Source organism: Crocodylus siamensis, chromosome 15 (genome assembly GCF_052110815.1).
Source record: "Crocodylus siamensis isolate JL-2025a chromosome 15, ASM5211081v1, whole genome shotgun sequence".
NCBI lineage: Eukaryota > Metazoa > Chordata > Crocodylia > Crocodylidae > Crocodylus > Crocodylus siamensis.
Genome location: NC_143409.1, coordinates 8093985 through 8114829, shown reverse-complemented (window position 1 = coordinate 8114829; position 20845 = coordinate 8093985). Strand labels below are relative to the sequence as shown.

At 42.7% G+C, this 20845-nt stretch overlaps 1 protein-coding gene across 3 annotated transcripts in view; it reads right to left on the bottom strand.

Annotated features, from left to right (window-relative positions):
• Positions 1-20845, bottom strand: part of TTC23 (tetratricopeptide repeat domain 23) — a 60339-nt gene that overhangs the window by 23008 nt on the left and 16486 nt on the right. For all 3 annotated transcript variants that reach the window (XM_090029654.1, XM_090029655.1, XM_090029653.1), the window contains 2 exons: positions 14999-15176; positions 2066-2171 (listed from right to left, as the gene is read on the bottom strand). In XM_090029654.1, the coding sequence (XP_089885780.1) occupies positions 2066-2171; positions 14999-15176 (284 nt within the window). The remainder of the gene's footprint in view (positions 1-2065; positions 2172-14998; positions 15177-20845) is intronic.

Genomic DNA, 20845 nt, shown 5'->3' with positions numbered 1-20845 from the left:
CCACAGCAGGATAGTACTTATAAATACAAGTACTATCCTGCTGTGGACTTAGTTAGTAAATACAAGTACATACAATACAAGTAAATACAAGTACTTGTAAACAGAAGTACTATACCATACAATATAATGTAATACAAGTACTATCCTGCTGCAGAGTTTCTTAGTCTGCAGCAATACGTGTGTACATGGTGTCCAGGCTGGCTAGGACATGAGGATGCCTCAGTATGGAAGCTGCCTGCTGACTGGAGCACCCTCATGTCCCAGCCATTTCTCGCCCCGCCCCCCTGCCAAACACATTGAACTAGGGGAGCATCTCTAGGCTAGCAAGTTGACCCCTGGGGTCCCTTGCCAGTTGGGACCACTCTGACCTGATTCAATGTAATATAAGCCAGGAAGAAAAATGAAAAGAAAAGGAAATGACTACATGGACAAAAGAGGTGTAAGGGGTAATGCAAGTAATCAGTTCTGATTAGCAAGAACCAAGATGTGACTGCAGGATTTGGCTTTCCCTGTAAGGAATTTACATCTATTTCCCCTAGTCTTTTAGACTTAAAATATTATTTAAATATAAAAAGAGTAACTGATGTCTTCACTCTGGGCAGAGAGAGATTATTCTAATGGAACAAAAGATGGAGGAAAACCTGTTAATTCAAAGAGTCCTGAAGAAACACTAAACAGTTTCCTAATGCTCATCATATCGGCTGGCAAAACTGACTACTGCTGGCAAGAGTTTTTATTTCACCCTATTTGTTTTCCTTTTATAAACGTACAGTCCTCAACTCTTGTATGGCCTTCCTCTCTCCAGTCACCTAAAACAGCCTTTTAAAATATGCATGAAAGTACTTTACCAGCGACACTTTATAAACCATGAAAATCCAGTACATAAATCATTCTCTTCTGAAACACCATCTCCCCACATATGACTGATGTGACTAAAATGGATAGTCAGCATATGGCGGGAGACACACTGTGGGAGAACCTGTCAATTTTTAGCTATGAGCAGTTCCAGTCATTTATATTTAAATTATTTATTTTATGCTGGGAGGGCCTGGGGTGTCTCGAGTCATTTCCTAGTTTTCACTATACCTTGAGTTCATTTTGCAAGAAGTGAGCAGTCTTTTTTTCCATTTGGATCTGCAGAGGTCCAGGTGGCACTACTCCATGTTACATCTAGAGCTACAAGTTTGGGCTTAAATATTAAATAGCACCTTTGCTGAGCTCCCTATTCTAGGTTACATTTCAACTTCGCTGAGTGAAATTCTTTGTTTCTAGCTCAACTATTAGCTGTGAGGCTATATCACACATCTTAAAATAGTTTTGAATCCACCATCAAATACACTGGAGTGTTGCTGCCCAGGCATGGCATGACCACTGTAGCCAACACTGAGAGACTATTAATTGTGAAGCAGGTGAAGTCTGAGGAATTTGCAATATTTTTAATGAATACTACAATACTAAATACCAGAACTGAAAGTGTCACAGAATAGCAAAATATTAAGTTGGGAAAAAATGATTGCCAGTGGCAGGATCCCAAGTGCACAAAGGTTCAATGGTAAAATTAAGGTGTCACTCTTGAAGCCTAGATTTTGGTTACAGCAAGCATCCGTTGCTCTAGATGCATGCTGTGATCGACATCCTGATTAAATAGCCAGGAATTGCCATCAGGTTATGACTAACCACAAACTAATGGCTTCTGTGGCTTCAAGTCTGCCTTTATTATTCCCTCTAGTGACCTAGCTACTGCTCATAAAAGGGAAAGGATTAGTTAGAAGGAATACACAGTGATCTGTATCATGAAAAAAAAAGTACCCCAGATGCCTTGAGAAACAATAACAACACAAGCCTGTAAAATGAAATAAACAATGTCAATGAGGGCCCAATAAATCTACTCTGCTACTAGGAAAAGCAATGGATTAGTTTTACTCTTTTATAATCCCACTTACCAACAGAGATATAAACTTTGTACAGAAGTTATATTACTGGTGGAGTGGGCCACGTGAGCAGAAGCTTGCATTCCTACAGCTAGGACAGCTCGATAAGCCATATAACCTTTAAAAGAGCTCACCATTATGGTCTGATTTCTTAGAGGCAACTGCAGCTCCTGCCACCAAATGAGCTGTGTTTGCTGTTTCCACTGAAGAAGGGCTTTTTCTTAGGGCAATGAAATGAGCCTGTCACAAACAAGCAGAGGAAAAGGATTAGTTCATGTGACATGACTATAGATATGGCTGTCATCAGTCGGACAAAAAAAAAAAAAAAATCGACAGGCTTTATTTGGAAAAAAGTTTCTCTGTCAGGGAAACCAAACTGAGTTTACAACAGGATGAGTAGCTTTGGATCAGGTCTTATGTGAACAGGTTAATGATCAAACCCAACTCTGGCCACATGGGTTTGCTTTGGTTCAGAAAGTCAGAACTTGAGTTTATGGACTGAGTATCTGTGTCCACTTTTTGAATGAACAGAAAAGTTACATGGCTATGCAAGACATAAATGAGCTCACATGTCAGTACAACAGTAGCTGCTATGTATAACAAAAGGACATAACCAATTTCTTTTTACTTGCATCCTTCAGACAGGTTCATCCAAGACAAAATCTTTACTGCAATAAAAATTACCAGCTAGAATTTTACAAGATTTACGATTACCAAGATGAATGGTGGTGATAACTGTGCAGATTCTCTAATTCTGAAAGATCTCAAAATGCTTTATTATCTAATACACAAACAGTACACAGGGATCTCTTTCCCTGTCATTGAAACAAGCAACTCTTCAACAGGACAAAAACTAAAAGACTAGGAAAGGAGAATTCCCACTAGTTCCTGTAGCCCCTGATTGTTTTTAATCTTTTAAAAAAAAGTTGGTTTTTTTTTAGATCTTCCCCATTAAAGTACTCATCCAGTCACAGATTACAAGAGCTATTAAAGACAGGGGACTATGAAGCCTAGCGACAATAACGCATGCCTCTGTTGTAAGTCCATCGTCTACCAGATTCTTCTCACTTCCCTATTTTTCAATATTGACTTTTTTCTCAGAAAAAGTATTAATTTCTTTAATGGTTACATTTCTGTCAGTTCCCTATAATTTTACTTTATTCCTACCCTAAACAACTGTGGAAGGAATATGGAGGATTTTCAAAGCTGTGCAGAGGATCTTGCCACATAACTTGACTAAGTCTCCCATACCAATTTGAAAGTTGTGGCCTACATGGTTTATAGTAGTCAGAAAGTGATCACTACTGGCAGGAGAAAGGGGAGAAATGGATGGCTGAGCTGGTACAAACTTCCTTTATTACACTATTTGCTGAACTGTTTTAAATTGAGTACCTCTTAATGAAAATAAAAACAATCCTGTGCCCAGTCACTGCAAACATGGGGTGTGTTTTTAAAGACCGGCACAGAGTAATACACACTTCTTCCATGCACCTCACGGATTAGGAAATGCTACTTCCTAACTTGTCACTCTCCCATTTCTATTCGCAGGCAGAAGGATAAGCTACATGTTCCCTAGACTGAATTCTTAAGAGACAGGGAGGGCAAGTAGCAGTGCATCATGTATCTAACTCTCAACAGCCCGCTTGCCAAATCCTGATTATGACCTGCTTACAATATGGTAAATGACCCACCTCGTGATTATTGCAATGTGAAAGGTATTTGAAAAGTTAATTAATAAGCATGTTATTAATAAATACCTATACACTGGGTAGGTTAAAGTAGCAGGGCTCCTCTGAGTTGCCTCTTGGGTATACATGAATGAACATTTTGTTGTTGCACTGTAAATCTATATAATTTAGTAATATTAACATTGTATGAAACCACCAAAATACTTGTCTTTTTCTAGGGAGAGATAAGACGTTGGATTTTTCATTATTTTAAATGTCAGCAAATACAGTGGATATGGGAAAGAGAAAGGTTGGATGCTACTTAGGGCCAAAAGACTCCCTTGAATTGATTCCTCTCAACCTGAAATGAATGCACAATCAGAGGTACTGAGTGCATGGGGGCACGAGGGCCCTGGCTCCCCTCAGGAAGCGGGCTGTCACCTGAAATGTGTAAAATTTTCCACATGTCCATCATCTTAGGTCCTCCCTGGCAAAATTAAAAGACAAAGCATATGTGCACAGTATTGGGAAGCAAACACATCTGCAAAGAAATGGAGTTTGTGATAGATTTAAGTGACATGTCTGTAAGTGCACAACACACCTTGGTTGTCTTTGCAAGAATAATGATAGAGATTCAATAGGAAGCACTGTCAATCTGAGTCAGTACAGCAAAAAGCATTATGCTGAGATTGCCAACTGCTCAAACCTATGAGGGAGAATAAGGCAAGATGCCGCATTCATTGATTAAGCGCTTAATACACACGTGCACACACTCCGCATTCATACCCCAATTTCTGTTCTGGGCTGGTACACATTACCAGTCTTATCAGTGCTCAAATCAACTTAGTGGCCAGTCAAGTTGATCATAAGTAGGAGCCAGGCTCCTGCCAGTCCATTTCATCAGATGAACCGATGCTCCAGGATGACAAGCAGAACAAGACCCAAAATTGATACGTCTCACCTGATCTTTTATAGCCTTGTCAATTTACCCAGTCCTCTGGGCTTTTGCTGTGTTATCATTGTGTTCTTCCTTGAAGGTAGATTGCTATTTTTCTCTCGCTGTTTTGGTCTTTTATCTGTCTGCATTCTTCAGCCAGTCGCCAGCTGATGTTTTCCTTTTCCACAGACAGCCTCACCCATTCTCTCACACATACAGCATACAAAAGTTAAGCACTTATGTCAAGCTACAGAGCAATACAAAATGGAGTTTAAGATTAAAAGCAATATGCAAAAAGTCTTTTTGTATAACAGATGTCTACTGTACATGAACTTGATATTGCCCATTTGCAATCATAGTAAAGAGTTGATTATGTGGAAATCAATAATTTAGAAACTCAATCAGAAGGTTTTGTATTAACAAAACTATCAGTCAATGTGAGAGAGAGAAGGAGCCAGCAGGTTCCAAGGCTCTAGGGCCGAGCAGAGGGTCAGCGGCCCCAGGTCCGCCGCAAAGAGACCGGAAGAAGTTCCCCTTTTACCCTGGTATGTGGAGAAGGGAGGGGCCGGTATTTTCCCTGCCGGTATAAAGGAGAGGCTGGGACCGGAAAGAGGACGAGGAGGAGGTGGAGCACGCCGACGCATGCTGCGAGGGACACTGAGAGCAACACTGAATGCGGGTAGGAGCCTCTGGCAAAAAGCTAAATGCCAGAGGGGTTTTTTAACCCAGCCTGTCGGTCCCTGCTGGGAATAGGACTGTTGGTTTGCCGGCCGGGAGCCGGTGGAGCCGGGAGCCGGTGGAGCCCGGCAGGAGAAGGGTACTGTAAAGGCCCTAATAGGAGGGCACTACTAACTATGGGTGCCGTAGTCCCTGTAAGAGGGGCGCAGTTCAACTACAAACTTAAATTGTTAAAAAGGGAACCATGTAAAGCCCTACAAGTGGGCTTGACCCCTAGGAGGGCCACTTTGAATAGGAAGGCGGCTGCCGACAGCCGGAGCAGCTGCCCTGATCAAGGGGACCGTCTTGGTCGTAGTGCTTGTTTTGATTTTTATTCTTTCTTTTGTGACTTATCTGAGTGGACTTGAGGACACGTGGCCGTACCAATCGGTTGGCCACCAGCCCCGGTGGTACGGGTGAGGGTGTAGGGGTGGCGGAGCCCTCACCAACATGGGACCTTGTGAGACATCGGCGAGACTCACAATTGGATTATGCACGTCAGACATCTGAACCAACTCCGTTAACATCAAAGTCGTGGCAGGAGAAACACATGTGTGGGACACTCCAATTACAGGTGACGACACACTAAACCACTGGCAGGTGGCATCATTCGGGTCCCCAGGGCACAGGAACTCCCACAGTTAACAGCTGAATCTTGCTTGTTAGTGGGACTACTGTACACTGTATTTACTAGTGCTTTGACATTTTAAAACATTACACAGGACCATACATTTATTTCTTGGTTTTTTATTGTTTGCTGTACAGTACAGTCATTATAATTTTTAGCACTTCACATTTGGTGTTTGATTATCCAGAAAAATTGATTATCCCAAATGATAGTAATGTGACAGACTTAACCAATCAAGCTCCAGCATGTCCAGGGGTTCAAGAACCCTCAATTTCAATTGGTGGAGCCAATCCAGCAATCAGGGACAAGCTGGGGGAAAGCAGGCACTGCCCCTTTCCCAAAGGTGTGGGGGAGAAGAGCTCCCCAACCGGATTGTGGACTGCAGCAAGACAGGTCTGCTGGACTTTGGAGGTGGAGCCCCTGAAGCATATAAAAGGAGAGCATGCTCAGCACGCTGGGGAGAAGATGTGGCAAGGGACGGCAAGGAGACAGGAGCTCCAAAGACCATCCTTGGGACCCTGCCTGAGCCTCAATAGTGCATGGATTGGCACACGGCACTCAGGGTCTAGGAGCCACTCAAGGCGGCTTGATCCTGTGAACCTGGCAACCGGCTAGGTGCTGCTTGGGCCCCATACGATGTGCAGGTCAACCCCATGAGCAGCTTGAGGCTGCTCAAGTTAGCCCCAGCTCTAAGTCAGGTAACCAGAGCTCCACAGTGTGGCTCAGCATTAAAAAAAGAGCCCCAGTGCCCAGAGCAAGCCTGGGAAAGGGAAGGACCCCCAGCGTGAAGCTGGGGAACCAGAGACAGTAAGGGCTTGACTCCTGTAGAAGTGCCCTGGGTGCCCAGTGCGGGGTACCAGGCCATCAAGAGGAACTGGAGGCACCACCAGAGTGAGGCCCTTGTGGGACTGGCCACCAGGGAACGAACCTTGGCTGCTTCAGAGTGGGAGCGCATTCCACAGGGGAGGTGGGCTTGGGAGAAGAGGGTCTGCAGCCTTCACCCTCCTGCATTGTGGGAGGGGGCGTGTCCACATCCTGGGACCCTAAAGGGAAAGGGCTCCAGGGAACACCCTGTGGGGTGCTGAGTGCACTCCTATATTTTGCGATTAATGTTGCTTCATACTATAAAGGTTAATATAGTTATGGGTACTCCTTAAGGGGGTTTATATGGGTTTATATGTCTTTATTACCTATATGTGTTTACTGCCTATAATCAGAACTTACTTATGTTATTGCCTGTGTACGTCTATTGTATTGCTACCTCAGCTTACCTGGGTTTATCTGAGTTGATGCTTATATGTGTTTATTGTGTTGATGCCTTGACTTACCTGTTCCAGAGCGTTAATATTCATTCTGTGCAGGGGGGGTTAATTATTGCCTATGCCGTGAATCACCCATTTTATATTTTGCAGTTCCTCAAAGTGGTGCAATGTGTTGATTGCAGGTTATTGTATATGGTGTCACATACTAATTCTACTGGTAAATATTTAATGTCTCTTATTCATATTTATTTTTGTGTAGTAATAAATTTGTATATAATTAAGCGCTTTGTCTCAGCCTGACTCTGTAGAGAAGAGAGGGAACTACTCCCAGGTGGCAGACCCCTCTCACAGCACTCTTGCCTGACCACCCCATCCCTTCTACTTGCGGACAGGGCACACCCCTGGCTGTACCCGGGTGACAGTAACATAAATTATTCTAGATAACTGATGGTCCACAGTACTAAAAATCATATGGAATTTCTTGTTTGACCCTACTGTAAAACTAATATCCAGGACAAAATTATAACAAGGGAACCTCCCAGGTTTCCCCCATACCACAGTATTTTTCCTCTCTGTATTGATTTGCTGTGCATTATTCCTGTGCACTGTTAATATTTGTCAAATTCCACTCCACATGTATGAGCAGTTTGTGTAAAATGTTTCCTGCATATAAATGTTTAAAGACTATATGGCTACAGTATTTTAGGCACCTTGGAGAAAAAGAGGCAACAAATGTCGGGTGTTATTATCTGAAGCCCCCTGCAGTCTCATCAAACGGAATTTCTTCTTTGCTTTCAACACGCTGGCTGTATCCACACACGCATTTGGTTCCCCAGGGACAACCAGTGGCGGCTCACCTTGTGCTGCTGCTACTTGTCCCCAGGGAATGCCTGTACCATGTACCCTCTGGCGTACAGCAAATTACCCCAGGTGGGGTAGGGGAGGCTGGGGCCAGCACTGGGCTGGCCCCAACAGCCATACCTGGGGTCCTGGGGGCCTCCTGGGGCTGCAACAACAGCAATCCTGCAGCGCAGAGCCTGCCCGGCAGTGGAGCATGCCTCCGGCTGGCCAGGCTCCAGCTTTGGGTGGTGCCTGCTGCCACTGTGGGCACGGATGCATCTGTGGCACCACATACCACGTGATCATGCTCATCTGGACACGGCTACTGAGGACATTAGTTATCTGCCGATTGGTTAAGTACACAGATTACTTAAATGTTTTAGGCAGTGGGGCTGAAAGATACTATTTGCAACTTAATTGTGCTCTGGTTAACTGCTAGGTAACTAACTGCCTGCTTCCAAAGTAACTATACTTTGTTTAACTGGGCCAGTGAAGGGGAAGCAGTTGTCAAAGGGCTGCTATTTGAAACCCTGGAAATGATAGCAACTAGTCATTTTGGGGGCTCCCAATACCACAGCATTGTTTGTGTTGCGTATTAATTAGCAACATCTACATTAAGTTTGGATATGTGTATACTCTAGGTAAGTATATAGACTCTTCAGGCCTAAGGCTATACCATTAAACAGCATCCTGTACTTTATGCAAAGCTCTATATTCAATATCAAGGTCTTTAAATAAAATAGGGTGAAAACCAGGTTGCACAAAGGATGAGTTTTATCTGTTTCTCTCTTTGATTGTTTTGTCCAGCCCCTTTTGATTGTTCTGACACACAAAAAAGTGTCAGACTGTAGAGTTGCAGCAATATTCTCTTCTAGCAGGGCCCTGCCAGTGTGACTTGTTGTCATAACCAGCAATGAGGCAGCTCAACTGTCATTTGTCAAGGTCAGGCAAAAATACAAGGTTACTAGCTTCTCTTTCCTCCTCCTATAGCTCTTCCCTGCAGGAAGCCTTCTGTAAAGTAATAAAAACCTTGCAGGTACAATTGCTATCGCAGTTTTCATTCTAACTTGGTGAATGAGGAATAAGGAATCAAAACCAGTTTGTCAAGTGATGTTAAATAGGAAGAAAAAGGTAAATGGAAAAGTTATTGTGCTCAGTGGACATTCAGAGATGATGAGAAGAAGTTCAATAATGTTAATTTAAGAACCAAGCAGCATCCTTGACTGGCAGATCTCTCTGACAAGCTATAAGAGGATTTGGGAAATGAGTGCAACTTAAGTATGGGAGGGTGATCACCAATCATGGCAATATGCAAAACCCTTTACCTGGGTCCAATAGAAAGTACACTCCATATTTTAACTGTATTTATTGAATCTGGGGACAATACCAAAATGACTCAATAAATCACAAAACAGAGAATCACAGGAATAAAAAGAAACAATAATGATGATACGGTATAGTCTGACTTTCCAGACCTGGATGTGTGATACCACATTGTGTTACAATATGCATATATAAAAATCAGAATGAACATACTGCCTTGAAAAGGTTGCCATGCAGAAGTAACCACCCAGACATACATCAGATGTGGGAGGGGTGCTATGCACATACACCAGAGAAGGGAAGGCTGTTAACTTTCCTCAAAGTAGTTGTGAATAAGCAAAAGCAAGACAACAAATTTGCAAGATTAGAATTTGTTATTTTCTAGGAAGCCCCATTACATTACATGATGCCCAGAAACACTACTGGAACAAACAGCTTTGCATTTTCACATCATGTGATGCTTGCTGTCTTGTCGCCCAAAGACAGAATATCAATATCGAATGGTGCCAAAGGAAAATTTATACGGCAGCTTAGGCAATAAGGCTTTAAGTAAGAATTAAAATATAATTTCCCAAGTGATGTGGGTTCTTATGAAAATAAGGAAGCAGTCATGTTGGCTTATGTCAGACATAACATTAGCAGCTCCGGCCATACAGTAAACTACTGTTTCTCAGTGTGCAGTGGGATAAACTGAGATACAGAAAATGCCAGGTCTGCTTGGAAAAAGATAAAACTCCGTTCATCTGTGTCCCCCGATATATGCCTCCTGTAGCACACTGGGGTAGAGGAAGGCAAAAAGCCATGTGATGGGAGGAGAGAGTGCACAAAAGAAAAGTGTAATACAATCAGCGTGAGTAACTGGTCCCCAGTTTTCTTATACAGCAAAGCAAACTATTACCCCTTAGATTCTTGTAGCATCTTATACCCGCTGGCATTGATACAAGGCAAAATGCATCATTGCTGATCATGACTGGATTCAGCTAGGGAACAAAGAAGGAAATTCCAACTGGGGACTTTAAACTGCGCTGCAAGTCTCCTGGGATGTGCAACCCTAGGGGTCCAATCTACAAACCCTTCCCCATGTGGGAAGTGAGGGGTGTGAGTGAGTGTGTAGGACTGGGCCAATAAAAATCATATTAAAAAGCTCCAGAAGAGCCAATCAGATTTCAGTCAGCACCAAAAATGCGTACTAGTAAAAAAAAAAGAAAAAAAATCTGTTTAAATAATATTGGGGTGACAAACTACTAACAAAAGCCAAGTTATGACATAAGAAAATATGTTTTCCTTTTAGAATGTATTATTGGGACATGCTGCTTATTTTTTTCACACCAGGCCACCTTCAGAGAGTGAGGGGAAGGGTAGAAATTTTACACTGGAATTTCTGTAACAACATCACCCATACTGTAGCTCATCAAATCCAGGAGGATTTGACAGGGAAAAAAAGCCCTAGCATTTAAGAAGTTATGTAAACTTACTATAGGATCATAGTTGGATACATAATGAGCTAGATCGAGGTGGCCACAGTTACTCATGCTGGGAGCCACATCTGATCCTCCACTAAAGTTCAAGAGCCAGAGATGGCAGGGAGGTGCTGAGCGACCCCGAGTGGAGGTGACCTCCCCGTCCCCTGCACCCTCCTGAGCCGCTCCTGCTTTCCCCATGGGGAGCGTGCCCTGGGCTAAGCGGTGCAGCTGCAGCCCCGACCCTGGCAGCCTGGTGCCTGAGCCACCATTTCATAGATTTCATAGACATTTCATAGACATTAGGGCTGGAAGGGACCTCGGGAGATCATCGAGTCCAGCCCCCTGCCCAAAGGGCAGGAAGTCAGCTGGGGTCATAGGATCCCAGCAAGATAAGCATCCAATTTACTCTTGAAGGTGTTCAATGTAGGCGCTTGAACCACCTCCGCTGGCAGACTGTTCCAGACCTTGGGGGCTCGGACAGTAAAGAAATTCTTCCTTATGTCCAGCCTGAAACGGTCTTGCAGGAGTTTGTGGCCGTTCGACCTCATCATCCCTTGGGGCGCTCTGGTGAACAGATGTTCCCCCAGATCCTGGTGGTCACCCCTGATAAACTCATAGGTGGCCATCAGATCACCCCTGAGCCTGCGCTTTTCCAGGCTAAAGAGTCCCATGGCTCTCAGCCTGTCATCGTAAGATCTGTTTTCCTGACCTCTGATCATGCGCGTGGCTCTCCTCTGGACTCTCTCAAGCTTCTCCACATCCTTTTTGAATTGTGGAGCCCAAAACTGGATGCAGTACTCCAGCTGCGGCCTCACCAAGGCCGAGTACAAGGGGAGAATGACGTCCTGGGATTTGCTCGAGAAGCATCTATGGATGCACGCCAGCGTTTTGGTCACTTTACTAGCCGCAGCATCGCATTGGAGGCTCATGTTCATCTTGTGGTCAATGATGACCCCCAAGTCTTTTTCTTCTGTAGTGCTAACCAATGTAGCACTGCTGAGCCTATAAGGGTGCTGCAGGTTTTTCCTCCCAAGGTGGAGAACCTTGCATTTTTCGGTGTTAAACACCATGAGGTTCTTGTCTGCCCATTTGCTGAGCTTGTCCAGGTCAGCCTGGATCACCCGCCTATCTTCTGGTGTGGATGCTTTGCCCCAAAGTTTGGTGTCATCGGCGAACTTGGCCAGTCCACTCCTGACTCCAATGTCCACATCGTTAATGAAGATGTTGAACAGGATGGGTCCCAGGACAGAGCCTTGAGGGACCCCACTGGTCACAGGGCACCACGATGAGTGACTGCCATCAATCACAACCCTCTGGGTCCGACCACGAAGCCAATTTCCCAGCCAGCGGATCGTGGTGGAGCCAAAGCCACAACCGGCCAGTTTGGCCAAGAGGTGATCATGGGATACCAGATCAAAAGCTTTTTTGAAGTCGAGATATATGACATCAATCTCTTCTCCCTTGTCCAGGTGATAGGTCACCTGGTCATAGAAGGAAATGAGATTGGTCAAACAAGACCTACCCGCAACAAACCCGTGCTGGCTGTCCCTTAGGATGTTAGCCTGGGCCAGTCCCTCAAGGATGGCCTCCTTAATAAACTTTTCTAAGATCTTCCCCAGGACAGAAGTCAGGCTAATGGGCCTGTAGTTAGCCGGATCCACTCTCTTCCCGTTCTTGAAGATCGGCACCACATTGGCCTTCTTCCAGTCTTCGGGCACTACACCAGAGCGCCAAGAGTTTTCAAAGATCCGTGCCAGGGGCTGGGCTATGACGCTCGCCAGCTCCTTGAGTACCCTGGGGTGCAGGTTGTCAGGGCCAGCTGACTTGAAGGTATCCAGCTTCTCAAGGTGTTCCTTCACGAGGTCAGCATTGATGGAGGATAGGGGATCCCCCTCACCCAGATTTCCCTGTCCCATAGCAGGCATGGGCATCCCGTGTGACTGATGAAAGACTGATGCAAAGTACCTATTTAATAGGTTGGCTTTTTCCTGGGCGTCAGTTGTCAGTTGCCCCATCTGGTTTAGCAGGGGTCCAACATTGCCCTTGCTTTTCCTCCGGCTCCCCACATATCTGAAAAAGGACTTTTTGTTGTCCTTGATGCCTGAAGCTAGTTGGAGTTCAGTTGCAGCCTTGGCTTTCCTGGTTTGCTCCCTGCAGGACCAGACCAGCGCGGAGTAATCCTCCTTGGAGGTGAATCCCATCCTCCATCCTTTGTAGGCTTTCCTTTTTAGGAAAGAGGTGGAGCAAGGAGGGCAGGCTCGGGACGTGCTCCCCACAGGGAAAGCCAGAGCAGCTGGAGGTGCCAAGCTGTGCTGTGCCCCGGAGCTGCCCCGGGGAGAAGTGGATGGGGCTTTGGCCAATTTCCAGAGAGCCACAAGTACTGTGCTGGCGAGCCACACACAGCTTGCAAACTACTGTTTAGCCACATGGAGCTAGATTTTCATGAGCTGAATAGCTACAGCTGGGGCCAGACTCAAGCTGAGAACAGCTCAGAATCAAGTAGTTCCTATTGAGACACTTGTGTCCAGATTTTCAAAGCATGTTTAGCTCTGTTGCACATCTAAGTCAATCTGGACAAGCAAAGAAGTCCGAGGGTTTCAAGTTAATATAAGCTGTCCTAAAAACAAAACATAAAATCAAATCCATTCTTTCTCCTCATTTGTCCCTTTCAGTGGCCATACCTCAAAGCCCCCAAATCACTAGCATATATAAAAGCAAATGCACACGTTAAGGACAGAGCAGTCAGCCTTAATTTGTTTCCTGCATAAATGTTGTCTCAATAATGTCTTTTTTCCCAGTTGGAAGAAATTCAAATAAGTCAAAAACCTTTTCAGATTCAATATCCATTCATTGATAAGCTGTTTTGCCTAGATTATAACAATGTTCTAATTAATGCCATTATAACAGTTTGAATAATAATAAATAATAACCATTAGAAAAATCAGTCCCATTAAGGATAGCCTAAGGCATCCAACTCATTTTTGCTGTTCCATCAAGCAGTCATTAGGTGTTGCCTATTACAAGTCTCTCAGGCTAGGGACAGAAGTTGCACATAAATCAGGTTAAGTGATCAGAAACTGGTTTAAACCTGTAACAGAACGGAAGTTCAGTGCTTTTAAACCACTTTTAAAATGGCTGAAACTTGTTTAAGATAAACCTAGTTGAATACAGTATCAGATTTAACCAATTTGAGTCAAACTGATTTATGAAACTTCCCAGACCTCTTTCTGCTTTAAGTTAAATCACAGTCCCCCCCAGCATGCTTTCCAGCCCTGGGCTGGGCTGTCTGCTCCAGCAAAGAAGGGCTGGTGGGTGGAGGGAGATAGGGATAGTCCCCCTCAGGCAAACTCTGTCTGGGGCCAGGGAGCAGGGTTTAAACTTCCTTTCCCTGAGCGCCATGCCATACCGTGCTGTGCCCTGCCCTGCCCTGCCCTGCCCTGCCCTGCCCAAATCTTACTGCTGGCTGCAACTGTGGACTACAAATCCCAGAGGCACCTGGAAGAATGAAGAGGAAGTGAAAGTGGTGAAGAATCTTGCAGAGTCCAGCTGTTGTGATTGTAGGCTACAAGTCCCAGAGACCTTAGGGGCAGCAGGAAGTTAACACACATTCTGTGCTGGCAATGTGTCAGAGAACTGCGCTCTAGTGCCCCTCAGCAGTTATATGGCTGCAATTCCTGAATCAGAAATGAATGTCTGTCCAGTTGTCTTCTCAGTTTAATCTCTACAATTTAGACTAACCTGTAAAGAGTGAATTGATTCAGCCTTGGGCTTTTTGACTGTCTGTACTTAGCCTTAAACTTAAAGCTTGAGAGACTTCTGAGATTATATCAAAACCAGCCACCACCAGCTGTGCTAATTGTTTTAGAAGTTGCTTTTGCTTATAGAACTGGATCCTGCAAACTGCAAGGTTTGGGGTGTTTTTTTAAATAAAGCTGGGAGTTATTAAGCATTTTGCAGGATTAGGTTTACAAATAGCATAAGTAGATTCTAATACTAATTTCTAGTATGAGGTAACTTAGTTACGCAAACTCATAATTATTAACAGGAATAGGGTTTTTTTTAACATACCAAATTGGCTGATGTAAATGACCCCCTAATTCTATATGAGGACTAGTGCCTTGACATTTTGAAAAAAAGAAAAAATGCTATTAGCTCAAAGTAGTTATGTGCATAGACCTTGTAAAGGTGAAGATAGGGCTTTTTGCCATATTTTCTCTGGAACATTCTTACCTTTACAAGATGTTGGATTGCTGTGTCATGATCCCCAAGGATTTGTGCTGCTCCTGCTATTTTTTTGTATATTGGCACACACTCCAGATTGTCTTCACCCTTGCTCTTTTCAGTATAGTTCAGAGCTTTTTGATAACACAGAAGAGCCTCTTTTGACTTTTTCTGACTCTGGTACAATCTGGAAATAAAAGTAGTTTTTAATCAAAAAGACCAATGTGGTAGGAAGATGCTAAATAAGATGCATTTTTATAAAATACAGAAATTACACACATCATAAGAAATTCAGTTTTCAATGCTCTCTTTGTACCAGAAAGCCAAAATAAAGAAGAGCAGTATTACAGTGTTCTTGACATCAGAAAAAAATGGAACTTCTTAGTCTATGTCACTTATGAGTAACCAACTTTTTCTTAGATATTCAAGCACTTAAAAGACTTAAAATAAAATTCAATCAGCTTACGCAACATTTCTTCATGTGCAATGACTGGTCACAGGAATTTTATACACAATGGAGAGCATTTGTTTCTAAGTCTTGCACTTAACTGTTCTTTTTTACTAAAATGCTAAGCAATGTGTTGCCAAAAAATTAACACGTGGTTGAAACTGAAAAATGCGTATCTCCAATTTTCCCCTTCTTTCAGTTTCTTCATCCAATACTTAAAAGTACGGCACAAAATGGGACAGTCTTAAATTGTTTTCTTATCAAAAATTGAGCAAACTGAAAGAAAATACAACTAAAACCAATGCCAGTTAGCTTGTGGACTAACAGAACCACACTTGGGCCAACACCATATTAGGAGGATGTACAGAGGGATACACTAGCACCAGTGCTTGAGGCACCTCTGTGCTTACTGCTTCCAGGTTAATACAGAAAGCTAGTGTTATCTACTCTAAAAGGTTATGGTTCACATTCTTTCCCTAAGGCAGCCACTGCTGAAACTAGGTAAGGGCTTTACCAATGTGTGCAGCTACCTTGTTATACCCAGCTTGGTTGGAGTGGAAGAACCCAGACTGTTACTGCCACACGCACAGCTGAAAAAGGCAGACACCAGCAGGAAGTGCCTATCAGTTTACATACCTGTGGAAGAAAAGTCGGACCCAGGAACACATCTGAGGTATGAACTAACCCTCTGTAAAAATAAAAATGTTTCTTGCTCTTCTAACTTACTTAAAGCTTCTGGAAATTGCTTACCTAGTAGAATGTACTCTTTAAAATGTAGGCTTTGTTCCTTTTTTTAAGAAATAGCATTTTTATGAACAGATGTGTCTGTAGTTTTGTAACAGAAAACTCATGATATACAGGATCACAGAAAAGTAGGGCTGGAAGGGACTTTATGAGGTTAACTAGTCCTGCTCGAGGCAGGCTCATCCCTGAAAAAGCCTTCCCAGTTGAGTGTCTGTCTAACCTGCTCTTGAAAATATCCAGGGATGGAAATTCCTCAATTTCTTTATGCAGCCTGTTCCAATGCTTGGCCACTCTCATAGTCAGAAACTTCTTTCTAGTCTTCACCTTAGATTTCCTCTGCTGCTGTTTGAGGCCATTGCTCCTATTCTCATTCACTGTGAGCACACAGAATAGTTGTCTCCATCCCCTTTATAAATTTTCCTTTGAGTATTTGAAGACCCTTGTTAAATTCCCCCTCAACCTTCTCTTTTTCAGACTAAATAATCTATTTTTTCAGCCTTTCCTCATAAGTCATGTTTTCCAGGCCTCTAATACTTTGTGTCTCTTTCCTTTTTAAATTACTCTAGCCTCTAGAGCATGGCCAACTTTCAGGCTATCTAAGCACTGAAAAAAGTTTTCATTTTCTACTCTTCTTTTTTTCCATAAAGCAGCTGGACCTTGCCAGGGAAATAACAGCTTGAATGAAAAGTTCCTTTGTTTGTGGGACAGACTGCTAAGATCACAGAGGATGGAAAAAAACCCACAAAACCAAACCCAAACTCAAAAACCATGATGATATAATCTTGGTTGTTTTGTGCCCATATGAACGCACTATGGGAGAAGAAAACCCAGTACGCATTAGGCTTTAAATACAGATCAAATAAAGCTCTCATTATTTCATAGTTGTTGTTGTTACTATTAATTTGTGTGGCAGTTGTGCCTACAGGTCCCAGTGAAGAACTGAGGGGATTTATTATCCATGCATTACAAAGAGAAGCCCTTTCAAAGACTTTTCAGTGTTGTACTATAGAGAACTGAGGCCTCATACCTGATGTTCTAGAAAGCAAATCCTAGTACTTGTAGCAAATCCATAGCCACATAGAGCACATGGGCAGCAGAACTGGAGTGGTCCTGCTTCATGAGTGGAGAAAGAAAATATTCTGGGGGTACAGAAATACTAATGCACATCTCTTGGACAATGCAAAGTTCTATTCTTTAAGGCAGGAACTGGTACCAGATGAGCTGATAGTTTGTAAGTCTGGTGCTGGTCTGTGCCATGGAGACCCACGGATGTGTCTTTATATGTGCTAATCCAGAAGCACTGGGGTGAAACAGCCTCTGCAGAGCAGCCCTGCAGCCTAAAGTAAGAGGAAAAACATCCTTTTACCCTCCACACATCTACTCAAACTGGGTGCAAAGCTGAGGATTTGGCTCTCTTGATTTTTCCAAGCACTTAAGTAACTAGTTCTTTTATTATAAGTGACCTATTGATTCAGCTTGGACTAACCATGTGCAAGAGTTTCCTGGATCTGGGCTTCATATGATAAAAATAGCTACTGATTATGGCACTGGTTGGTAATCTTTTGGAGCTGGCCAAATGGCACAACATAGCTAATGCTAATAGGCTTATACAGGATAAAGCCATATTTTCAGACATCAGATACCTGCTCAGCAAAGGTCTTGCTCAAATGGACACTTATTTAGCTCTAAATTTTGTTCCCACTGAAGTCGAGAGGAATGTTGCTATTGACTTCAGTGCGACAAGAATGCTGTCCTGAATGAATAGGAAAAATTTACCCTGATTATGAAAAAATGAATAGGAAGGAAAATGAATATTTTGCAAGTAGTTTTTCTTTACTGTTTCATTCAGAGAGATCCTCAAATTCACTAAAGACACACACACAGTATTTAATCTGCTAATTCAAACTCATGTAAATTGAAGCCAAAGCCTTGTCTATGAAGAATGCATTTCCACTTCTTTTAAGTAGCTGCAGTATGAGACATTTAAGGGTATGTATTCTCTAGCAACAAGCTTTAAACACAAATAATATGGTTATGTTCTGTGTGCACAGTTATTTGCTGCAGGGTTGTTGGTTGTAGTCATATTGGTCTATGGACATTTACCCAAAGAACCTTATCTGCCAGTTATTTGCTGGACATTTCACTTTTTTTTGTTCAAGAAACAAACGATAGCAATGAGAACCGCTGTAAAGTTACAGCTGTATTGCGTTTGTAACCTGTATTGATAGCGTTATCTATAATGCCTCAAACTAGGTAGTAGCTACTTTTGAGCATATCAACATGTACAAGAGCCTTTAGTGCATTGATTATACCAGTGCCTCTGATCCTAAAACACCATTTCATCAGGGCTGCTCATATGTATAAAATCACCATAATTACTTCTGTGCTTGCAAAACTGGACCCTGTTATCAGAAGTGTGTCCTGACAATGACACAGTTACTTAAATTATTTCATATAAATCCTGAAAATATTCCATATGGGTACAAAGGAATCTTATCAATCAGCATGAATGTTTTTAACATTTAGGTATCTCTAAATCATTCTAATTAAGCCACAAAGTGTGTGTGTGTGTGGGGGGGGGAGGTTGGAGGGAGGGTTATGGATGCATATCAAAATACTGAAGCATCTGATATAGACATTAAAACACAACAGTCCAAGAAAATACTCAGAGACTGTCAAACCACATTTTCATCAAGTAATGTAACAGAATTAACTTAAATTTCTTAACAAAACAGAAGAGGTAGTTGTAATTAGCTTCGGGATGAGAACTCCTAATATAAGTTCCAGACTCAGATGAATGTATATAGCTGCCACTAATCCCTGATGACTAATATTTCCAAGAAGACATGTGGTTGTAGTTTCCATATGCCTTGATAAGTAATAAAACTAGAGATGGTCTCAGGGGCTGAAGGGAAGGTGATTTAAGTCCTTCTCTCATTCCTCTGACTCTGGACTGATGGGGACTGAATTGATTCCTGTTGTAATATGGTTTAGCCTACAATTAACTTCAAATTTTGCTCTCTGAAATGGCCCCTTAGGGACAGCTGTATTGGCTTCTAGCAATTCCTCATGTATTATCCAAGTCCCTTTCTGTTTTCAGCTGTGTCTGCAGTCCATCAAACCATACACCAGAAGAAGGGGAGTAGATAATGTAACTCTGTGCCACCCAGGGTTTCCTTTAGGACCAGGAAGTTTCCAGTTGCCCTGTTTTGTTAGGTTTCTATCCAATTTGCATTGCAAGAGTAACAAAAATGGGAAGGAGACAGGGACATGAAAGAACAAGATATACTTAGCAGACACTCCTATAAAATTATTCTCATATCAACAACCTGCACCCGCTCTTCAGAAATGGCTCAAACCAACTTTATCGTGTCTTCTCTAATCTGTCTTTGCTCAAGTTCTGGCTGCTTAACTTTCCACTAACACACTGTTCAAGAATTTACTTCAAATACTTCATGAGAAGATATACACAGCAACGAAAATAAATATAAATGTCCCTTTTGTTCTACTCATGTGTTTGCTCAATTCCCTTACTATTGCTAGAAAATGCGTATTTAAGACAGAAATTTCTTATGGAGTATCCATTCAAACAGGTGGACTATAGCTGTGCCTCATGAACTGTGCAACTATAATCAGATAAGTGAACAAAGTGTGGCTCCTTATTTAAACTGCAAGGATTTTACCTTGTAGTCCAAATAAGGCCAAATCCAGCAAGCCCTCTACAAACAAATGTTTCATTGGGCTCAGGGACAGAAGTTCATTATGTCGATATTCACTTTAACAGGTCCCACTATAAGCCCACATCAATCTAAGAGCTGTGTGTACACCACAGGTTTTTCCTTCACTATTTATACGTACACAGTATAAAAAACAGCTCACCATGTGCCTTAGTTCTGTCATAATGGAACTAACACTCTCCAGATAGGAATGGCAGAATAGTAAAATGTTTAGCTTTTTACAACAAAGATTTGCTGCACCTTGGCTGAATATGCATAGCTTATAAGTAAGCAGTGGAAAATACATAGATTCAAATATGCAATGTAAAAAAAAAATGCCAACACTCAATCTATGCTTAGGTGTACTGCTGTGACTCCTAGGAAGCGATGAGGGAGCTAGGTGGACAGGAGCGGGACAGCTGGACGTTTTGGTCCAGATGCTAGTCAACCTTATAAAAAATACATGAAATCCTTAAGTCCACATAAAGGAGAAAGGGCTTCAACTGCAATGCCTTAAAAGAAATATACCTTTATCCTGAGACCCAAGAGTATGGGACTCAGCCTATCTCCTTCAGAAGAATGAAGGGCTAAGATGAAAGGAAAAGAAAGTGTCAGACAGTGACTGTGATTTCCAGTAAATATGAAAACAGTACATGAACACATATCAGCATGTGAAAGCACTTAACAGGGTGAAATGGATGACGCGAGGTAAAAACAGCCTGCCCGAGAGGTAAATACGAGCAAAACTGTGACCTTTGTTATCACATAAATAAGTTTTGCTTTGATTAGATCCAATGCACACTTAGAAGTGCTTAGGAAGCCTTTTGCAATTGCAAATTGGACAAATCTTGACAAACTGAGGCAACCAGGGGTGGGGGGAGGTGGGGAGGAATAAAGAAGTGTCAACTTTTGGATTAGGCAGAATGCAAAACAGAACAGGAGACCAAC